Consider the following 22,215-nt stretch of genomic DNA (forward strand, 5'->3'; position numbering starts at 1 on the left):
TGGGTTGGTTGAATTTTCAAAACATCCACATGGCTGCCTACATTGTAACCCAATAATGGCATAATTAACCGTGAGAGCTTTCCGAGCAAGGCAAATAAATATTCGTCCACTTATTGAATATTGAATTAATTTTGTAATTAATTGTATCATTACAAGCATTTATCTAAATATTTAACTAGACAGTTAAATATAATTAATTATAATTAAAAATATTTAATTCGAAAATTAAAGTTTAACTAACTGTAATTAAAATATATATGAAGGAAACCACACAAACATAAAATCTCAAAATTTTCAAAACATCAACTTCATCATTAACTAAAATCTTGTAAGATAAAATGGGCCGTTGATTTATTTATTTGTATGTGTGATGAATTAGGCGAGAGTCTATTGTGGAGGACATCATATCGAATTTGAAGGGCAAGAAATTCTTACAATACTGATGCAAGCTTTGAGAGTATCAGAGTTTATATTATAGGGTGTGATTCGAAGCTTAAATCTACTAGTTTCAAGTGGTGAGAGGATAAAGAATCTAGTTTCTAGGGATGAAATTGTACCTAAGTATTTATATTCAATGTTTAGATTGTTGAAAGGGCAACTTGATATATGACTATTGATTACTGACTATACTAATTTATTGTTGTTAGGATGATTATCATTATTGGCCCAAATCTGTATCAAGTTTGGGCTTGGATTAGAGTTCACAGGCTTGACCCAAGCACTAAGCTCATCAAGTAGGTTTGGGCTTTGGCTGGATCCTAATGAGCTCGCAAGTTTGACCTAAGTACTAAACTCACGGGATAAGTTTGCAAGTTGATGAATCAAACTTGGTCTTTGTATTGCAATGTTGCATGAACTTGGAACTATGAAGACACGTGTCTAAACTAGAGTAGGGAATATGTTTACGTACATGGATTCTTCCTAATTTGTCTTATCGATGAACAATATCCTATCATATAAATAGATAGATCACACCATTTGAAGTACAAACGAAAAAATACTCAACAATTATCTTGCTTAATCTGCCTTGATTGCCCAAGGTCCTTCCTAATAATTCCCTTTATATCAGTCTAGCAAGCTCGACATCTAAAACATGAGTCCATTTTGAAGTTATTTGTTAAAATTTATTAATAGATATTTCAACTTGGGTAGTAATTATGTTGGCGAGTAGGCAGTGGCAGATGGGCGGTTTCTTTGGTTTTCAAGCCAATCTCCAACGTCTACCTTCGTTATCTCCGCCAACATTAACACAAAGCGTATTTATTTAAGATAGAAAAAATATCAAACAATTGGCATGCACAGTCTCCGCCTAGCTTCTTCCGCTCATTCCCAGTCTCTCTTCACAATGTCCGCCGCCTCCGCTTCCCTCGCTCTCCCTTCTCCCCTTTCTTCGTTTCGCTCCAATGGACCTCTTCCTTCTAGATGCTTCCTCCGCCTCAACAACCCCTCAAGATCTAGGGTTTTCATGAGTGTCTCCGTTGGATCCCAAACTGTCGTCGATGATGCCTTGTTCGCTGATTACAAGCCCACATCCGCCTTCCTCTTTCCCGGTCAGGTTAGTTCCTTATTCCATCAATTTTGGACTGTGCAGGCTCTGCTAAGCTAAATTTATTCATTCCCATGTTAAAGGCTTTTACTTTCCATTTTCCTTTTTGGGTTTTACCTGGATAAATCTGTTTCGTTGCCTTCTTATTAGTTCCAATGTACACCATGAAAATTTCAGGGCGCTCAAGCCGTTGGAATGGGAAAAGAAGCTCAGGCTGTGCCTGCTGCTGCAGAATTGTATAAGAAGGCAAATAATATATTAGGGTACACAGAAATTTAGTGGTCAATTTATGGTTTTCATCCTTGTACTGTACTCAATTTTGGAGATTTAGTCCCTATATTTTAGCTTGGAATAATTTGGTTCTCTTACTATTACTAATGTCATGCTCCAGTCCAAATCACTAAAATCTATTGATTGATGTGAAATTGAAAAAAAAGGAATCAAATTATGAGGTTGAGATTAATTTTTCTTTTTAAATGATAAATTAGTAGAAAATAACTATTCTGATGACTATAATTTTACAAATTTTGATTTTCAAGTTTCAATTCTTTTTTAAATTTCATATTAGCCAACTAATGGTATATTTAAGGGAATTAGTGATTTGGACTAAAGCAAAACATTAATAATAGTAGGAGATAAAATTATGCCAAGTTAAAAGTACAGAGAGTAAATATTAAAATTGTTTATAGAATAGGGATGAAAAGACCAAAATTTAATTCTTAATTTGCTATCCCCTTAATTTAAAATCGTCTTTATAGTTTAACCATGTTCCATCTGCATGCAGTTTTGATCTTCTAGATCTTTGCATCAATGGTCCCAAGGAAAAGTTAGATTCAACTGTCATAAGCCAGGTACCTTGCATTCTCATTTGGTTGCCATCCACCCCTACAAATGTTCTGTTATCAATGTTGTATTACTATGATTTATTCTGTCAAGAGAGAGCAATAAATTAGTGTTATCTTCATATTTGCAGCCTGCTATTTATGTCACAAGTCTAGCTGCCGTGGAGCTGCTTCGTGCCCGTGATGGAGGCCCGCAGATTATTGATTCTGTTGATGTCACGTGTGGTCTCAGCTTGGGTGAATATACTGCACTAGCTTTTGCTGGGGCTTTTAGGTGAGTGTTTATGTATACCGTAATGACTAAGTCAATGTCCAAAGTTGTATTTCCATGTTTAAAGCATATAGAAGTTACCATCACCTGTCTGCTAATTTTTGAGTTAGTATGTAAAACTAGAAGAAACATATGATTGATGCCCTTTTCCCTGTGAATTTGATTTCATGTATAAAGCTTTGAGGATGGACTCAAGCTTGTCAAACTAAGAGGAGAAGCGATGCAGGTAATGATCTGTTTCTGTTTAATAGTGCTTTGTAGTGTGGATGATTTTATGATTCCTGCTGGTTATCATGGTTCTTTCTACTTTTAGGAAGCCGCAGATGCTGCTAAAAGTGCTATGGTCAGTATCATAGGACTTGATTCAGAGAAGGTTCAGCAATTGTGTGATGCTGCCAACCAAGAAGTTGATGTAGCTGATAAAGTGCAGATTGCGAATTACTTGTGTCCTGTAAGGATATAAGATTCATTTATGTCTCGTTGATCAAATGAACTGTGTCGTGCTTGGTATAATGCTAATTAGGAGACCAGATATGTGTTGACTTTGGTACTGAAAATGTGTTTTCTTTGGCAGGGAAATTATGCAGTATCTGGGGGTCTCAAAGGAGTGGAAGCAGTGGAAGCTAAAGCAAAGTCATTCAAGGCTCGGATGACGGTAGTTCTCTTTGTCATTTTCTATCTAAAAATGTGATCCTTCTGCATTTACCTTGATTGATTGTAAATTGATACATTTCCTTTTTGTGCTAACGTGGACATCTAAGCTACAATCTGACTGCTAGTGTTAACATAGTTCTCCCCTTTTGTAGGTACGTTTAGCTGTTGCTGGTGCTTTTCACACTAGTTTCATGGACCCAGCAGTCTCAAGATTGGAGGCTGCATTGGCAGCAACCCAGATTAGAACTCCAAGAATACCTGTCATATCAAATGTCGATGCTCAGCCTCATGCAGATCCTGAGACTATAAAGAAAATACTAGCACGTCAAGTAAGCTTGCTTCATACCCATTTTTTTCTACTCCTCCTTGGTGGTGTGTTTAGGGAGAAAAAAAAGCCGTAAAACAATAGAATTAAAGCTGAAAATAAGTAGAAAGAAGTTGGAACTCTAGAAATTGTAGGGTTGTGAAAAACCTATAGTTTCTCTCTATCAATTGAAAAAGAAAATGCTAATATTGTTGGCCTGAAAATGAATAGAAAGAAGTTGGAACTCTACTAATCCGTAGGATTGTGCAAGACCTATAGTTTCTCTCTATTAAAAACCCAGGCTTTCTTGCAAAAAGAAAAACTGATAAATCTAGCCCTAAATTTAAATCGTAAATATATCTTATAATTTTAGCAGTCCATAATATGTTCCTCTGCATCACATGGGCTAAGAATAGCTACTTAAGTTTATGGTTGGAATTTCAGGCGACTTCTCCTGTTCAGTGGGAAACCACAGTGAAAACTTTGCTAACCAAAGGGATGAAAAAGAGTTATGAATTGGGGCCTGGAAAGGTAAAAAATAAAATCTTATAGACTGCTTTAGTACAAACTTCTTCTTCTCTCTCTGGAGGCATTCATTCTCATTGGTTGAGTTTTGTTTTGGGGTCATGTATCAGGTCATAGCTGGCATTGTGAAGAGAATGGATAAAAGTGCTGAGATTGAGAACATTGGTGCTTGAGGAGGGTTTTTTTTTATTAGTTGTGGCTACTCCACCATTCATATTGAATGATGTGTTAATGCAACTTGGAAGTTTTGAGGTTTTATGACCAGACATATTGCAAATCTAGCTTGTAATGATGGTGTCGGTTGTGTCTATGTGTGTGTTTTTGTTAGCATTTTTTCATTAGAAAGAAATAGGCCAAGTAACAACACTCCTCTGTCATTCATCGTTTCAACTGCAGTGCCTACATTCTGCTATTCAATTTCCCAATCCATCTCCTAATATCCCCAAAAATGTTTTCCGAGGAGTGAACAAAGTGGTTTAACTTATAGTTGTCGGCTAAGTTGGTTAGAATGGTTAATTATGACTGTTAAAATAGATTAACTGGATCTGTTATGCCCTAAAACAAACGAGTCTAATTTTATTTTTTTTTAAACTTAATTTAAAGATACGTGTGTAATTGAGTAAAGCTAAATCTGAAGTGAGATTCTAATATCCAATATGACTAGTCTAATTCCTGTTGGGATAGAAAGACATGTATGCAGGATAGCATGAGTAATCATCGTTGTATGTTAATATGAAGGATCATGGAATGATTTAAAGGTTCGTTGTACTCCAAGCTATTATGTTTATGAAAATATGTGCATGTTCTGAATGATAACAGTGTGAAAAAACCTAAACAGGTTAAATGAAGTTAGGGTGGGAATGGGGAGTGACCCTATTATATATCGCCTAGGGCAAAGCTCCAGGCCATGCGGACGAAACACTATGGTGTTCGAGCATCAAGGTTAAGTGGCGTAAAAGAGGTAATGGGAAGTGGATTCAGGTAATATGAATCATGGAATGGTATTTACTGTGACAGTGGTACCGACTGGTCTTTCGAAGTGATACCTTGATGACAGTTTATGACATAAAACCATAGATGAAAGATGCTATGGTAGTCTAATAAATTGTACGTGGCGTAAGACAATGGATGAAAGATGTCGTGGTGGCCTGATATAAGGTATAAGGTGTAAAATCATAGATGAAAGATGCTATGACAGACAGGCATAATGAGTAACACCATCAATGAAAACTCGAGTTTGATCGAAACAATTTCAAAATTTATGCTTTGCTCAACTCTTAATCAAACTACTTAAATTTATTTATTAATTTTTGTACTCAAAATTGAATTAAACTTATTTGTATTTAATCTCATTTATAATTGAACTCTTTTATATAATAAAGTAAAAATATAATTTTATAACACAAAAATATATTAAAATGAAACAATTGATTAGACATGTAAACTGTGTGAATTGAATATGACTTAATTGATGGCATAAAATACTTAAACTCAACTCAATAATTATAAATTTTTTTGATTCTTTTTAGTGAAAAGGATAAACAATAACAATAGTTATATTAAACTATCAACAATTAACATCCTTGTTAAAAGTCAATTTAGTAATGCGATTAATTTCTATATTCTTTTTTAGGGTATATATTATTTCCCATAGTACCATTGTAGACCATATTTATTAAATACATCTCATAATTATTGAATTAGATGATCTTAAAAAGTTACCTAAATAGGTAGAACAACCTCCGTGCTATCCGTCTGAATAAACTTGATTAAAATAGCTTACAAGCATCATCTCATTTACATCCTTATTTAAAGATACTTGATGGTAAAATTTTGAAACAATAATAGACATAATAATTTAAAAATATAATATAAAATTTTAATCACAAGCCGAATAAACAAGAGAAAAAAAAAAAGAGAGAAAAAAAGGGGAAAAAAAGTTCAATTCAACATATTTAATGGACGGTTTAATTATTAAGACCTAACTTAATGGTTTAGTAGGTTAAAGTTTGAGACTGATCATGCTGATCATGCAATCGATTTTTGAAACTTCTTTTGGAACAGAATTGATCCAACTGAGCAATTGTTCTTTAATGCTGATGTTTTGCCAAAAGGACAGATAAAGATCTATAATTTGCCAGAGATTTGTCCAAAATTCAAAAAGGCAAAAAAAGCATTGAAATTGACCCAAAATCTAGGAAAGATGGTTTTAAACCGTTCTGGAAGGGCGTTGCGGTTGCCTCAACCGCCGAAGCTGATCGATCCACCGGTCCTCGGGAATTTGATTGGCCCAATCAGGAGTCAATCCAGCGAACGCAACCCCACGCATCGCTTCCCTCACTCTCATAGCATTCTCCGCCGTTAACGGCGCGTTTCTCCGCCTTTCCTCTTCCCTAAACGCCCTCCTTATCGCCGTATCAGACGCCTCTCTCCTCCTCTCTTCCTCTTCCTCTTCTTCTTGCTCCGTAGCGACGCTGCCTACATGAAGAGACGAGATCCCGTTCTCCACTCGATTGACGTAACCACTCGTTAGGTTACGATGGTGGTGTTCTTCATCTGAATTGACTTGATCATCGAAACTTTCTCGATCCTCATCGTCGTCGTCGTCATCATCATCATCCACGGCTGAGATCGGCTGGTAGTATTCAGGCGCGTCATCGTGACTGGTATCGGAGTCGCTGCCACTGCCATTGTTATTCTCTGCATAAAAATTTTCGCGTGCATAGGGAAGAAACAGTTTTGAAAATGGGGAAATTTACTCAATTTTTTAAAAATGTAAAAAAAAAAAAACCTTAGAATAAATAATACCTTGAATGAGATCGATATGAGAGGTGGAGATGGCGTTCATTGTAGGCGGTGAAGCAAATACAGAGAGATCCGGAACCAGAAAGACAGGTCCTCTGAATAAAAAGGATTTGTCAAAATAAATGAGGAAAACATTGGATTTAAAAGAAAACAAAAAAGAAGTTGCACCAGCCGGGAATCGAACCCGGGTCTGTACCGTGGCAGGGTACTATTCTACCACTAGACCAATGGTGCTGCTTGCTTAAAAAGTTTGATTAGCTGATAATGTACTTAATTTAGAATTGACTCAAAATTATACGAATCTAGAATGTGCAAAACTCAAAACTATACCAAATTGACAATTTCATAAATAAAAATCGATATAAACTCGAAATTAATTTTAAAATACAAAATGACCTAATTGAAATTGTTCTAATCCAAAATAAAGTAGAGCAATAGTATATGTAACACTTTTTAACACCTCCTGAAATTTGTAAATAAGGAAAAATAGTTTGAGAAAGTTTTGTTGGATTAATAATGTTTTGAGTTTTCAATAATATTTATCGATAACATTTGATTCACCCTATTTAAGACAGGATGAAAAGTCGACTGTTTTGGTGGTGAATAATGGAGGAAATCAATTCTCATGGATAGTCCATATAGCCGGATTTGAATCCTCTCTTATAATAAAAAAAAATATTTATTTAAAATTAATTAAAAAATTAAACACGTAAAATCACATGCAACGTATGTTGTTATTAAAAATTAGTTAGCACTAATTATTATATTATTGTTAATAGGATTGTTATTTTATTCCTTAAATTTGATTACTAGATCCCTTTTGATATATGAATTTAGATTCTATAAAATACGATAACATGATTTTATAAATAACTTATATTAAATATTTAAGATGTAAAATTTACCTATCATTATATTAAATTATTTAAATTATTTTTACTTTACAAAATTGAAAAAAAAAGGTAAAATAACAAACCACATATGTAAAACTAAAATAAAAAACATCATAATATTTTTAATCTTTTGGGTATAAAAATCAAAGCCTTGCATTTCATGAAACCAAAAACAAAAGATCTCAGATGATGATTTAACAAAAATAACTGGCTAGGAAATGACTCCAAACCTTTATTACCATTCAATTGATTACAATAAATTGCAGAGGATACACCCTTTGGGTGCCACCATTAACAATGCCTGTAAGCAAGTCCTCCTCACCTCTCCAGGCCTCCACCACCACTGTGTGAACCCGACATCTTTCCACCATACCTTCCGATGTCGGTCACGCAACTGCATAATACATTGGCCATAAAATCGTAAGGTATTTCAGGTGACACTGCCACTCTCGGTGCTAGCATTGAGTTCTTGGAAGGACGTTTTAGCGGCCTCGTATGTAGACCAGCAGACCGCGGCGGCAGGTGCGTGGAAAAACATTCGAGGAATCCATCCTCTCATGAGGCCTTTGTATCCGTCCTTTTTAACTATCGTTTTAATCACGTCGCTGATAGAACTACTCTTGAACCGATCGCATCCGCATACACCCTGCCGTAATACATTTTGCATAATTGAATCAACAGATTTAAGTAAAAAATACACATTCAATGGATGTTAACATGAAACAAGATGGAGCAAGAGAAAAGACTTTATGAGCAAGCAGTTAAATGCACATGTATTGTATACAAGGAAAAGCATGCTTTAGTAAATTGTATAGAAGCAACGCTAGACACTTAAAATTGCATATAAGGTCCCTATAGGCCGATTTGAATCCTCTATTATAATTTCATCACGAAATGTATACTTTGACAAATGTTATACCTTTCTATCTTTCTAAAATATGAAGTAAACTGTGATTTCTGATCATCTTTTATCCTTTTTTAATATGAGAATGACAAATCAGATTTTTTCTCTTGAGAATAAAAAAGCTGAAAATCAGGAGGTCTCGCATTGGAGAGAGATAGAGACGAAGTGCAATCACAGATTCATACAATTCTTTTTGCAATCACAGATTCATACAATTCTTTTTCCAAAAGAAAAATGCAAATGTCTATATGCCACATCATCACATGTTATTCAACAGAATTAATGTAAAAAAGTTGGCATCGGGATTGAAATGCATGTTTCTAAAATTAGAGGGATTAAAAATGAAGAATTTGTAAGGTTTAAATCAAGATAACAAAAGCATTAACAATCTTCAAATGGGTAAATTACAGCATGGGTTAATTACAGCAAATGTCCTCAAACAAAAAAAGATGCTTTAAATTGATACCAAACTTTAAATCCTTCTAATTGAATCCTCAAAAACTTTTCAACCTAAAAGCATTGCATAGACAGATTAAAGCATTAGGAAAATAAAAACAGGCAAGAAAAAAAGGCCTCGACTTACCTGACATTGCAGCTGAGTTTTAACTACATCAAGCGGCGTAGTGACAACGGCAGCTGAAGCTCCGGCAAGGGCACCAGCAGTAGCATGCACAATGACCCGCTCGTCATTCGCACTCTCCGGTGAAATCTCAATCAAACCCCTTTTCGCCGCCTCGTAAGTGGCGAAATGAACCGCCGTGAACGGCGCATTCATGACCACCGTCGTCCTGTAGGAAGCATAAAACGCCCCAAAACCTTCTTCTTTCAACACTCTCCTAACGCAATCCAACACCCCTCTGTAAGTAGCACTGTTGCCCAACTGTAACCGTTGCTTCACCATATCCATAGGGGTGAAAACGGCGTCGCTCGCGACCGTCGCGAAAACGCCGGAAACCGCATGAGCAGCGGAGTTATTCGGGTTCCCACCCGAGAAATACTTCTTGCAAACTTCGTACACGGAGAAATAAACGGCATGGGCCGGACCCGCCCCGAGACCCATTGCCCCTATTCCCCGGTATAACCCCGGTACGCCTTCCGATTTGAGGATGGAACGGAGCGCCTGACGTACACCCACTGATTTTATGGGGCAAGACCCGAGAGCTTGCATATGGGTCTTAACGGTGTCAACCGGGAACATAGCCATATGCTCAACGCAGCCGGCTATGGAGCCAGCAATCATGAACTGCCAAAAGCGGAGCCCGTCATGGGGACTGACAGTCACCTCCGGCCGGAAATCCGGCGGCTGCGCCACCGGCTGGAAATCTGAACTTTGGAAATTTGTTGTGGCAGCTTCTGTTGACATCAAAAACAAAGATTTGGGCTTTTTATTGGAATGAAGGAATCATTCAAAGATTTATTCTTCCAAATTGAAAGATTAAGACTTAATGGAATAATTCGAAGAGATGGGGGTATAGAAAAAAAAAAAAAAGGCTTTGTTTTTCAAGGTTCTTATTATTACTGGGGGATAACTTGAAGCTCTAAAAGTCAGAGATGAAGTTGGACAAGTCGCCTTAGGGTTCCAAGAATTCGGGGTTTCTTTTCAATTTTTACGTTTTTGTCAAAGCAGAGCGATTTGAATAAAAGATTTGATTTTGTTTTGGCTTAAATCCAAAATTAGTCCTCTAATTACATCCTTTTTTTCCAATTAGTCCTCTTCTTTTTTCTTTTCTTTTTGCTAAAAGTCAAAATTGGGAAATTTTTCATTTGCTTCTCAAAACAGGATAGTTTCTAATGAAAACATAACATATCAAACCCTTTTATTGGACCACATAGTTTTCTAAAGTACAACAAGATAAAATTGATAATTTAGCAGTTAATTTTGACCAAAACATTTTAGGTCCTTAAATAATAAAAATTTTAAAGAAATCTTTTTCTTCTAAAAAGTTAGTTTGGACAACAATCAATCGTGTAACAACTTTGACCAGAAAATTCATTGGGCTACAAGCTTGGACTTGAATCCATAATAAAGGGCATGGGTCTGAGGATGGCGCTCCCTTTGTTTCTTTTTGTTGTTAGCTAGTTTAAGTATACTTCTTAAAAATACTTTTAAAAAAAAAATTTGGGAAGAAATTAAAATTTTTAATTTCTGAAAAAGTGTTTTTGAGTCACTTTTTCTCTAAAAAACAGCTTGTTTAGAAATGTTTTTATTTCAAAAATATTTTTGAGAAGTATTCTTAAATTAGGACTTAATTAAGCCACGAAGTTGAATTCTAAATTGTTTTAAGTTTGAATTTTTCAATTTTGAAGTTTGAATTTCATTCTTGCTAATAAATTCATGCCATACACAAGTTATGTACCCAACGTACCGACTATCGACTCAATCATCTTTAAAGCATAAGTCTCCACTTATATCAAAGCAAATGAGTTACATACGTATAGTTAGTGGCTAACTCAGGATTTAGGTAAGTCACACAATGAACGTCACAAGTGAATCAATTCACAATCAGATTCAAAATTAATTCAACTTTGGTCCAATCCAATAAATCATTCTTCCAATGAGTACATCTATGTCTCTACTCGTGGAGCTAATTGCTCTGATAGTCAAGATGTAACACCCCTATGCCCAACCTGATTACTGAATCAAGTATAGAAGTGATACATTGGTTTTCAGAAACTCTAATAATAATTTCTAAATAAAAATAACATTATAATTTGTACATATCAGTTTCGTTATTTTAGTATATTAATTATTGATGTTAGAGATAAGTCGAAATAAATTTTTTTTTTTAGCATTCTTACATTTAGAACAATATACTAAAGTGAAAGAAGGGTCATTGTGAAAAATAGGGAATGTGACTATGTGGATTTCAGTAATCATGTTTAAATTTGAAATTCAAGGGATAATTTGCCAAATTAATTCCTAAAGTTTACCTAGTTTAACCATTGTTCACATCTCATATTTTAAGCCAATTTAATTCAATAAATCGTAATTAAGCATTCTAAAATCTAATTTTCTTATATCACTTAATTGACATTTAAACTATTTCATATGAATTAAGCAAACATCGAGACTCGCATTTAAGTCCCATCACATTCAACCTTAATACACACACCTAGGTACATGCCATTTACTGAAACAACAGAAATTAATACCTGATGAGGTGCCTTTAATCTTCAAAAATAATTTTCCTCTACTTTTAACCTATGCGTATGAACACGCATTAAGCTATTACTAGCTTAGTAAGTACAACTAATATTTAGATCATAATCTATATTATAAATTATTATTTATTTATTTTTACTGCATGGAAACATTTAATTGACTTGCTTGTATTCATCATACATAATTTACCAATCAATTCACTTATTCTTACAATTAAGTCCACATTTATTATTATTTACTCATTAAACACCAACTAAACATATTAATTTAATTAACATCTATATAATACTAGAATCACATGATTTGCTTTTAAATTCTCATTTACTCCATTAAGCTAAAATTTCTAATAATTTGCTTTACTTATTTCAACCATATTTTTTTTTTCTATTTCAAAACTTTTCAACACATATAATCTATATAATTCAATAATCACTAAAATAGTTTTGTACTTTTTTTAGAGGCTCATTAAACTTAATAGAACACACAGGATATACGGAACAGAACAGGACATCGCCGAGACGGTTGAACAGAGAGCATTGACGTGCTAATAATCAGAGAGTACTAACGTACTAATAATCAGAGAGCGTGCTAAAATTCTTTAATGGCATGCCACTAATATGTCAATAGTTCTTATCTCATCTATTGGGGCAAGTCATAATATACACACGTCACTTTTACACTTTTTACCATTTAATCCTTATAACAATACTTCGTATAATTGTCACAATATTTAATAATCTTCCATAATTCCACTAATAATTCTTATTATACATTTCACCTATCACTTTTACTTATTTTACAATTTATACCTCATCATGACATTTCATGTAACAATATCTTTTTCTTTCAATTTCATATATAACATATTTCATTTTTCTATTTAACTTCCATATTCCGCCATAATTTCTTATCACATTCACATGTCATTTTCATTTTTTTCTCTAAATTTTGTCCTTCAGGCACCAAATCCACAAATAGAATTTATAATTCTTTTAATACATGAAATATGTTTCACCAATTAATATAATTTCCATAATTCATCACTAATCTTTATTAATTATTTCTTTTCTTGTCTTTTATTTTTTATCAAACTTCTGTACATTATTTCACATATCATTATTTCAGATATTTCTCTTCACATTTACTTACATAAATATATAGTTCCATCGACTTTTACATCCTTTATAATTTAGTATTTTTTGCACTCTAAATATTTTCTCACATCTCTTTCAATTTCTTTATCACATATTACTTACTAAATACAATCAATTCATTGTTTATTATATTTAATCATTATCAAGCCTTATTCTTCACTTATTCAACTTATAAATTTGTAATTAAATGCCATATTAAAATTATATTCATTCTAACAATTAACTTCATAATCAAAACAAGTAAGAATCTAGTTGTACTTACAACTCAAAATATGGAATCAAGCTTTCTTCCTCTTCTTCCTCCTTTAGCTCTTCCTTTACTTTATTTCTCTACTTGTTCCTCACTTCCCTTCACTTTTTCTTAATCACTTGTATTCAACACTAATTGTTATTTTCTCTCTCCTCCGAGACAGGCATGAATGCATTTCTTTTAATAGTTGGGTAGTTACTACACTTCTCTACTAATTTTACTCACTGATCTTGAAGAAATTTAGAAGAAACTAGCTTAATTGATTTGTATTTGGTGAGAGGGACTAAATTAAAAGAAAAATAAAAGTTGAAATGGTGGAAAAACGGTGGCTGACGTGAAGTACCATGGCTAATTATAACCATTTTATTCTTTCTTTTCTCCGTTTCTCTAGTTTCTTCCATCAATTTATCTATACAAAAATATTTTTTATGTTATTTACCATCTTGCCCTTTTCACTTAATTACAATTAAGCCATTACTTTTTCATAATTATATTTTAATTCTTTTACCATTTTACCCTTTCACTTTTTCTATAATAACACCCATGTGTCCTATTTCCTTTGATATATTTTCACCTCTAGTCTCTCCTCCTTTTTCATCAATTTAATTTAATCATTCAACACCTAATTTTCTCACCTTGTCCCAATACTTTCCATTAATTTAATTGTTTTTCTAAATAAATTTATATTAATATTTTTACTTTTCCAAATATCTTATGCACCTATCTTTTATGTCTCATAACTCTTTAAATTTTCAATTTCTGACTTTTTTCAAAATTTCGACAAATTCAAAATTTTTGGAATGTTACCTAAGACTAGTCATCTCCTTAATTGGAATTGTAGATGACATAAATATCTTTTCGAGTATTTGAATCAAATGCTCACTTTGATTCTTTTATGGGATTATAGACTCGTTTAGATTATCTACTGAAGTAAGTTGTCTTTCTCGCAATGTAAACATTCTTACAATGCCACTGATCATAGACAACCAATGAACTAATATTTACTTGTCACAATTTCACTATGTATGCAAAACATAAAAGATAGAAACACAAAAAATATAATAGTAAAATGTGAAATTAACTTTATTTATTTGTTCATCATTCAAATACATAAAAAAAACAATTACATGTTTACTGCAATATGAGCACATTTCCCAGCAGCCTCATGTATGTTATGTTATGCACACATCCAAATATCTATTTCGCAGTAGAGTTGATGAGTTGATATCAGGCAAATCATAGTCCAATGCATTGACAAACAGTTAAGTATATACTCAAATATTTACAAAGAATGAAAATTTATATGCTTGTGTAGAAACTTAGATACATTAGTTTCTTAATTACTTTTTTAATTATATAACATTTATTTAATTTGAAATGAATGTGTAGTTGTTATAATATTTATATATCATATAGTATTAAATATATATATAAAAGCTTTGTTTATAAAGAGAGTTCTTCATAATTATATCTCCTCATGTCATGAACAGTAGGTTAAAGAAAGTTTTAGCATATATATATGGTGCCAAAGTATATACATATGTATTTGAATGAAGTAATGATTAAAACTTTTGTTAGACACTCTTTTATTACGGATTTAAACAGTGTGACCTCATCTCTTACCTTAAATATTGTATATAAAAAGTATATACATATGTAGTCTGAAAGTATTACATAAAACAGTAACTTTGAGTACCACACGTGTAAACATGTGAATTTTTCTATATATTTGTCCTAATTATTAGTCAGTTTCAATTAAATTAATTTTTCACTTAATTATCCAGTTTAATGCTTGGAACTATTGATTTTATTAAAACTATAATAATTTTTTTAAATAAGTAATTTAATTTTTCTCAAAATTACAATTAAAATTTTCCTCAACTCTAATATAAAAATTTTAGCTTGAGTTTGGATTCTACTAGCTGTGTTCCTCCAAACATATTAATCCATTTCTTGATTCTAATATAGGCTGCTCTTAATCTAATTTGAATTTTATTAAACAATAATTATAATTGACCCAACTTGGTTAGTTTTATTTAAAGAACCCATCAGGAGAGAAGATGGTTAAAACATGTAGTTAAATCTCAATATTTGATTAAAGTTAGTCATTTCAAAAGTAAATCATTATGGGACTTAACAAGTGTATTTAATTGTCAATATTGATACAAGTGTCTGAAAAAATAGATATTTTGGAAGCTTTGAGGCATATTCTTGATTAGTAAAGGTAGAGATTTGAATCATAAAATTATGGTTTTATATTCCTCTCCATAAGATCTTTAAAACGGAATATCATATGATCAAAATGATTGAGTAATGAATGAGAAATTGATACTTAAAGTAAGCTATTTATGAATTATGTTGAGAAAAATGGAAAGTTTAGTCTCACATTGGTTAGATATCAAAAGTAGAATTTATATATGTGAACGAACTTACTAGTTATTGAATGGCTAAATTAATATTCTCTCTTGTGCGCAAGTGAGGTTGTAAATCTCCCTATACTTGTTGGGTTAGGGGTGCACTTGCACAATGTGACTATGTGAGTGATGTGAAATGTTTGAATTGGTTAAGCTTTTTAAGTCTACGGATGTATTTTATTTTTAGTTTTATATATTGTTTCTTTGATTGATGAATTTCTCATTTAATATAGAAGACTCGTTAAATTAATTATACGGCTCGATATAAGAATGACAAAAATATATTAGTAACGAGTAGTTGTAGTCTTACATTTTAGTGAAACTTCGATTGAATCAACTATTCACAATAATTTTCGATGAATGTCAAAGTAAAAAAAGGATTAACGATAGGTTTAGACCAAACAAAATTACAAACCATTCATTATAAGTTACGGCGTGTTTGTGAAGAAAGAGAAGCTTTCTAAAGTCTAATAAAAACCCTAATATTCTCGTTGCCTCACATGCAAGTTTGACTCCTTCCATCATAAGTAATCTTCCCTTTCCACATCCCAACAACATTATATATCTATGTTATGCCACATCATTGGTGAAAATTATGTATATAATGGGGTTTTGTAATTTTATAATTAAGTTGGATCTAATTAATAGTTTCGAGATTTATAACTGTTCATTTTAAAGTTATTTTCTTTAAACTTGTATTCTCTTCTTAGTAAAGTATAATATACTTTATTGTTATTATTAGACCCAACTTTTGTTGATGTAAAACATATATTTATTAATAGATTTTAAATTTTTTTATATAAAAAAACTCTAAAAATCAAAATAATATGTAAAGAGAATTGAATTTTAATAATTTTCTATTTAAATTAGTATCTAATTTAATGATAATACCAACTCAATGAGCAGGGTATATATTTGGCTTTTAATTAAGCATGGATTGGAGTGTGATTTTGGGCAAGCCCCAAAAACAAATTACCATACATATTCCCACCAAAAAAGAAAAATGGGAGAGAAATTAAAGAAAATATGGATTAAGGTTTCATTTTAGAAAGGCAAAAGGAGCTAACTTTATTTATTTAAGTCCAAAGGGACTCTCTCTTGACAGTTGCAGCAGGGTCTTGGATTACATTGCTAGAAGAAGCGAAATTGATGTATTGGGAGATGTTATCTAAGTTATGAGTAGTGGGTAAAAGGAAAGGCTTGTAATCATCATCATCATGGTGTTGCATTTGAGTAGGCAAGGCCAAGGCCGAGTCATCCTGGTGGTGCTGCATTTGAATGCAAAGTATCTCGGTCTGAGCCACCGCCAGCTGCATCTGCAATTGCGACACTTGGTTTTGAAGGTAGGATATGGCCCCAACGCATCCGTATACAGGGTCCCTCACTCTTGCATTTGCTTCGTATACTAAACTACTTACCGCATCTGCTCTCTGCTGAACCGGTAGCTCCTATATCAGATTTACAATGAAGATACACATTAACTTAAAAAGAAAAAAAAAAAAAACCTTTTCCATCTGCTAATCAACTTCAGGTCAATTTGACTATGGGTTATTTCGAGATTAGGTTATTTTTGTTCAGCTCTTTGGGATCAAATTTAAGTAATAAATTTTTTAAGTTTTCTAAAATTATATTAACTTAAAAGTTAATTTCCAAAAAATTGAATTATAATTTTTTAAGAATCTAAAATCATTGTATTGATTGAATTTTTTTCATTTTCTAGAGGCACTTTTTTTTCCTTGATTTCATTGTACTGTTTTTCAATTTAGGTTTGAATTATTTTGAGTTGAAATCTTGAATTAAAAGAGATAAAACTATCTAATTTTGTGATTGATTAGATTTAAATTAGGTTAATCAAATCAGGTTTTCATGAGTAATACGACCTAAAACATTTGAAATAAAGAACGAGCAAAAGTTCCAACAACATGCATGCATAAGAAAGAGAGAGAGGAAGAGAAGGTTAAAGAAACCTGCAACATTTTGCTAACATTGCTGGCACCGAAGACTTTGTGAACAATGGCGAACTTGTGAGGATCATCCGAAGGGAAGTAAGGCGCAAAGATGCAGTCCTTTGCGCATCGCCGCCTTAGCAGTTTGCAGGACGCACATGGTGATGAACCACTCCCCATTTTCCCTTTTTTATTTTCTTATACTCCAAAACCAAAAACCAAAATCCCCCCCCCAAAAAAAAAAAAAGGTTTCTTTGATGTAGAAGGAAGAAACTTGAAACTTCAAAAGCTTAGTTTTGAAGAGACAGGAGAATAAAATGGGGGGTTATTTATAATGGTTGAATGGGGGTGCTTTCACCATCACTGCACACCTAATGTGGAATATGAATCCACATGTTTAATGGTTTTAAAAATATTTTTTAAGTATTGGGATCGAATTTGATGAAAGGGAGGCTAATTTTAATATAATTGAAGGAAAAAAAAACACTAGATATCTGTGTTTTATTTACACTTATGTCCCTGTATAACACAAATATTCATGATATTAACAAGGGTAGTGAGGTCTTATGGGGGAAACAAACTGGTGTGAGTTGACCACCGCCTTGGCGCGTGATAGGTTGTCATCCATGCAGGTGCAGTTGTGTAGTTCCCACGTTCTTGATGTTTGACTCTTCTATAATTTTATACTCGAACCAGTAAGACAGAAAAATTAATAGAAATAAATTATGTGTATTTTAAAGAATTATACCCAAGAAGAAATATTTATTAACAGATATGGAAATATAATTATAAATTTACGTACATAACGTGTGAACAAATTAATTAATTATAATGATAGAGTTGAAGAGTAATTCTTAAGAGTGCCTGGTTTTGGGCAATATTAGTATAGAGTGGGAATTGAAAAATATGTAACATTATTTAATTAAATAGTAAAAAAAATGATTTCTAATTTTATAAATTGAGAAAAAATATTTAAAAAATTATCTTTTAAAAAGAATGAAGAAGAATTTGAAATTAACACTTTTAATTCTAAACTTAAAATAATATATAAATCTTAAACCGGATCGAGACTATGAGAAATGAGCTACATATGAATGTTTGTTGGCGTACATTCACATGCATGGAAACATACATAGCATTTCTCGTTCTCTTTCATACGCACACCCTCATCGTTTCATTAACCCTGCGAATCTCGATGTTGGCTGCCATTAATGAACGTTTAGCACCTCACCCGTATACTTAACATTCAATACCACCATATATATATTTCTTATTTTGAGTTTATATAAAATTCACCTGTCTTAGATTATTTATCTTATTTGAATTAAGAGTTTTAGAGTTTAGGTGAGTTTACTATCTAATTCGAATTTGGTGAGGAGAGATTAATTTTTTTAAGAAGTATTTGAAGTGTTAATTATTAGGAGTTGACATAATTTTTAATGGATCAGTGTTGTCTTAGGTTGAGGTATTATTATTTTTATTTTGTGGAAATCTCATTCACTTCTTCAAGTAGCCTCTAGTATTCAAGCTCTATCTAGAGGTAGGAGATAAAATCTTGACAAAAAAAAAAACCAATTTATTGAAAGACTCATCGACTCTTAACAGACAATACTCGAAAGTTTTTGACTTCACTTCATTATAACTATTGTTTATACATTATTTTTTATATTTAAAACAAAAATTATAAATAAATTATGTCGAGTTCATAATTGTTGATATTGTATTCGTAAAACAACTCCAAAGATTATACAAATAACCCCTCTATAATACTTACCTTCTATAACAATATTTCATTATATCAATCATTTTTCTTGTAAAATTAATTTTTTTATATATAAGAACAATGACCAACTTTTATTAAATAAAGATAATTTTAATCAATAAAATTATTTTCATAGATTTTATTAAAGATATAATTTAAGTCTCACTAATTGATAATATTATTAATATTAAGGTTAGTATTTGGTACACTTGCAGTGTACTTTTTAATTCCACAAGCATCATTAAAAATTGTCATGCATCTCTCTTCTTTTTAATATTTAATTTTAATGTTTTACTATACATCTATAAGACACTTATCAACCCCTTAACCCTTTGTAGAGTCAAATATTTTCCCTTAATATTATAGCTTTTTAATTTGAAATTTTAAAAGATTTAAATATAAAGGTTGTTATAAGCATATAATAACTACTTCATTGTGACATCTAAAATTAAGACATAAAATATATTTATTATAAAAAATAACAGAAACAAAAGTATGTACATATAGAACGCCATGTGTCACTATTTTATTATTCATCAATCAAGTCAATTTTTAACAATACAAATGGATGAAATTTTTACAGAAATGACCAATTTGTTATTCGATATAATGTATAAAAACTAAATTACATATTTTTAAATAGAAAGAATAAAATACAATATAACTTCTAATATCATGATTTTTCTAATATCGTGATTTCTATAATACTGATTAATTTTTCGTTCAAAATTTAGAAAGTATAAAGATTGATGACTAATAAGATTTATATAAAAAAGAAACAATTGATGTTAATGAGACCATATAGTTATTACTTATATTATTATGTAATATGGATTAGTACCTTATCTTTTAGGTTTTTTTTTTTTTCTTGTTGTAGGAAATTATAACTTGTCTTGCTTTACACTACTTAACATGTTATATATATATATTTATATATGAATGTGTGTTTGTGATGATTGATGCATTATTTTCCTAATGAAAATTTAAGTTTCCTCGCCTAAGCTTTTACAGAAATGGAAGAATATATTATGAATAGCAGCCACAACACTTAGAAGCAATTAATGAGATCTGACATGAAGCTAACATTGAAGAACAATTAAAACTGAAAAGAGTTTTGTAGGAGAAACCCTAAAACCTATCTAGGATTATTGTTGCATTAAATGTCTTCCACATGATACCAAGCTCCTTTTTAATGTTCTCCTACTTCCCTAGTTGTCATGCCATATGAACCTTTTCTTATAAACTAAGTCTATGTCTTTTGTTTTTCAATTTATTTATGATTCTTATCACAAGTTTAAACAAATTCCTTTTTATTTGCATTACCTCAAAGCGCGTATTCACTGCATTGGGCTCTTGGCTGGCTTCCTTCCAAGTTCCAAACCCCTAAGCATTGTCTAATCCTACTACTTTTATAAATGTTAATAATAGCTATTTTAGTTTTAAATTCATCATTTCCAAAAATAAATATTACGTCAGCACAATGAATTAATTTAAAAAAATCATATGCAAAAAGCAATTTTCAACTTAAACTTTGATTTTAAATAAGAAATTTTAAAATAAATTTTTAAACCAAAATTTGATTTTATATTGAAATTTTAACTTAAATTAAAAATCAAAATCATTAATTTTTGGAAAAGTGTTTTGCAATGAAGTAACATTTTATCTTCTCATTACAACATTTTTTAACAGTAATAGTAGACACTATTAAACTTTTAAAAAGTTTATTTTACAATATTTTTCAAAAATAATTTTTAACCTTAATGATAAATTAACTCTAACAAATTGAATTAACTAACAATATTATAAAAATAAAATCTCAAATTATATCAAATTAAAATAAATAGATTAAACTTTAGAAGAGATAAAAAAAAAATTGACATCCCAAGTCAAGGGGGTCAATATAAAAAAACTCGTAAAACATCTTTTACTGTAATATTTTATGAAGGAAAAAAGAAAAAGAAAAACAGACATCTTTTTTCACAATTTTAGAGGCCTATAAAACATGCAAGCTCCGATGCAGGACATTAAATGAAGATGGTGATTTGGAAGATTCGGTTCTTGTATTATGCATAATTTTTTCAATATTCTAGAAAACGGTGGGGATTAGAAGCAATCTTTTTAAGAATGGGAACATCTCAAAGCGCTACTGACCTGAAAATTTTTCAATTGCTTGAACAGTGTGTGGTGTTGGATTTCCAACGCGAGAACAGATATATACATCTGATCCATTCAAACTGAAATGTATATATTAATTAATAAGAGTCTAATAATCAAACTCGATGCCATGGAATAAATAAAATAACAACGGAAGGAGAAAGCAGTAATTACGCACATGATCAACACAACATGAATAAACACGCAATTTCGATTCTTTGCTGCAGTGCTAAGTCTTATCTTTACCTTTAAAGTGGTAGAGTTTAGGACTACATGTACAGATGTAATCCTAAATAAGAAATGTAATTATAATCAAATTAGTATAAAATTAAAAGTTAGGAGCTTATTTCAGAAGAAGTTCAAACATTAAGGCTGAGGATACATGTTAAAATTAGGTTAATATGACTTATTTAACAGTAAAAAAGTATAATAGCTTTTAGCCTTTAAGTTATAACATGTTTTCAACATTTTTAACTTTGTTTTCTAAGCTGCTAATTAGCCTAGCCATCCCTTAATTTCTTTAGCAATAATGACTTTTAAAATATTGCAGAATCAGTTGGCGTTTTATTCCAAATTAATGGTCAAAAGTCAAAACCAACAAAAATACCACCCATTTCTTTTAACCTAC

General features: G+C 31.6%; 4 protein-coding genes and 1 non-coding gene across 5 annotated transcripts; 1 reads left to right on the forward strand and 4 right to left on the reverse strand.

Annotated features, from left to right (window-relative positions):
- The first annotated feature begins 870 nt into the window (after positions 1–870).
- Positions 871–4,591, forward strand: LOC108483777 (uncharacterized). Its single transcript, XM_017787349.2, has 10 exons — positions 871–1,555; positions 1,724–1,809; positions 2,331–2,397; positions 2,520–2,662; positions 2,837–2,885; positions 2,973–3,110; positions 3,234–3,314; positions 3,466–3,642; positions 4,062–4,148; positions 4,253–4,591. The coding sequence occupies exons 1-10, from the start codon at positions 1,295–1,297 to the stop codon at positions 4,313–4,315; spliced, it is 1,152 nt and encodes a 383-aa protein (XP_017642838.1). The 5' UTR covers positions 871–1,294; the 3' UTR covers positions 4,316–4,591.
- A 1,653-nt stretch (positions 4,592–6,244) lies between these two features.
- On the reverse strand, positions 6,245–7,093 carry LOC108482013 (uncharacterized). The gene is made up of 2 exons (XM_017785119.2): positions 6,951–7,093; positions 6,245–6,842 (listed from the first exon to the last, which is right to left on the reverse strand). The coding sequence occupies exons 1-2, from the start codon at positions 6,988–6,990 to the stop codon at positions 6,352–6,354; spliced, it is 531 nt and encodes a 176-aa protein (XP_017640608.1). The 5' UTR covers positions 6,991–7,093; the 3' UTR covers positions 6,245–6,351.
- A 17-nt stretch (positions 7,094–7,110) lies between these two features.
- On the reverse strand, positions 7,111–7,181 carry TRNAG-GCC (transfer RNA glycine (anticodon GCC)). The gene has a single exon. It is a non-coding gene; the product is annotated as a tRNA-Gly (tRNA).
- Positions 7,182–7,959: 778 nt separating this feature from the next.
- LOC108482064 (uncharacterized) lies at positions 7,960–10,367 on the reverse strand. Its single transcript, XM_017785168.2, has 2 exons — positions 9,328–10,367; positions 7,960–8,486 (listed from the first exon to the last, which is right to left on the reverse strand). The coding sequence occupies exons 1-2, from the start codon at positions 10,105–10,107 to the stop codon at positions 8,271–8,273; spliced, it is 996 nt and encodes a 331-aa protein (XP_017640657.1). The 5' UTR covers positions 10,108–10,367; the 3' UTR covers positions 7,960–8,270.
- Positions 10,368–16,762: 6,395 nt separating this feature from the next.
- On the reverse strand, positions 16,763–17,969 carry LOC108482389 (LOB domain-containing protein 12-like). The gene is made up of 2 exons (XM_053025645.1): positions 17,693–17,969; positions 16,763–17,173 (listed from the first exon to the last, which is right to left on the reverse strand). Exons 1-2 carry the CDS (start codon positions 17,849–17,851, stop codon positions 16,802–16,804), a joined length of 531 nt encoding a protein of 176 aa, XP_052881605.1. The 5' UTR covers positions 17,852–17,969; the 3' UTR covers positions 16,763–16,801.
- Between the last annotated feature and the right edge of the window lie 4,246 nt (positions 17,970–22,215).

Source organism: Gossypium arboreum, chromosome 1, assembly GCF_025698485.1.
Source record: "Gossypium arboreum isolate Shixiya-1 chromosome 1, ASM2569848v2, whole genome shotgun sequence".
Lineage (NCBI taxonomy): Eukaryota > Viridiplantae > Streptophyta > Magnoliopsida > Malvales > Malvaceae > Gossypium > Gossypium arboreum.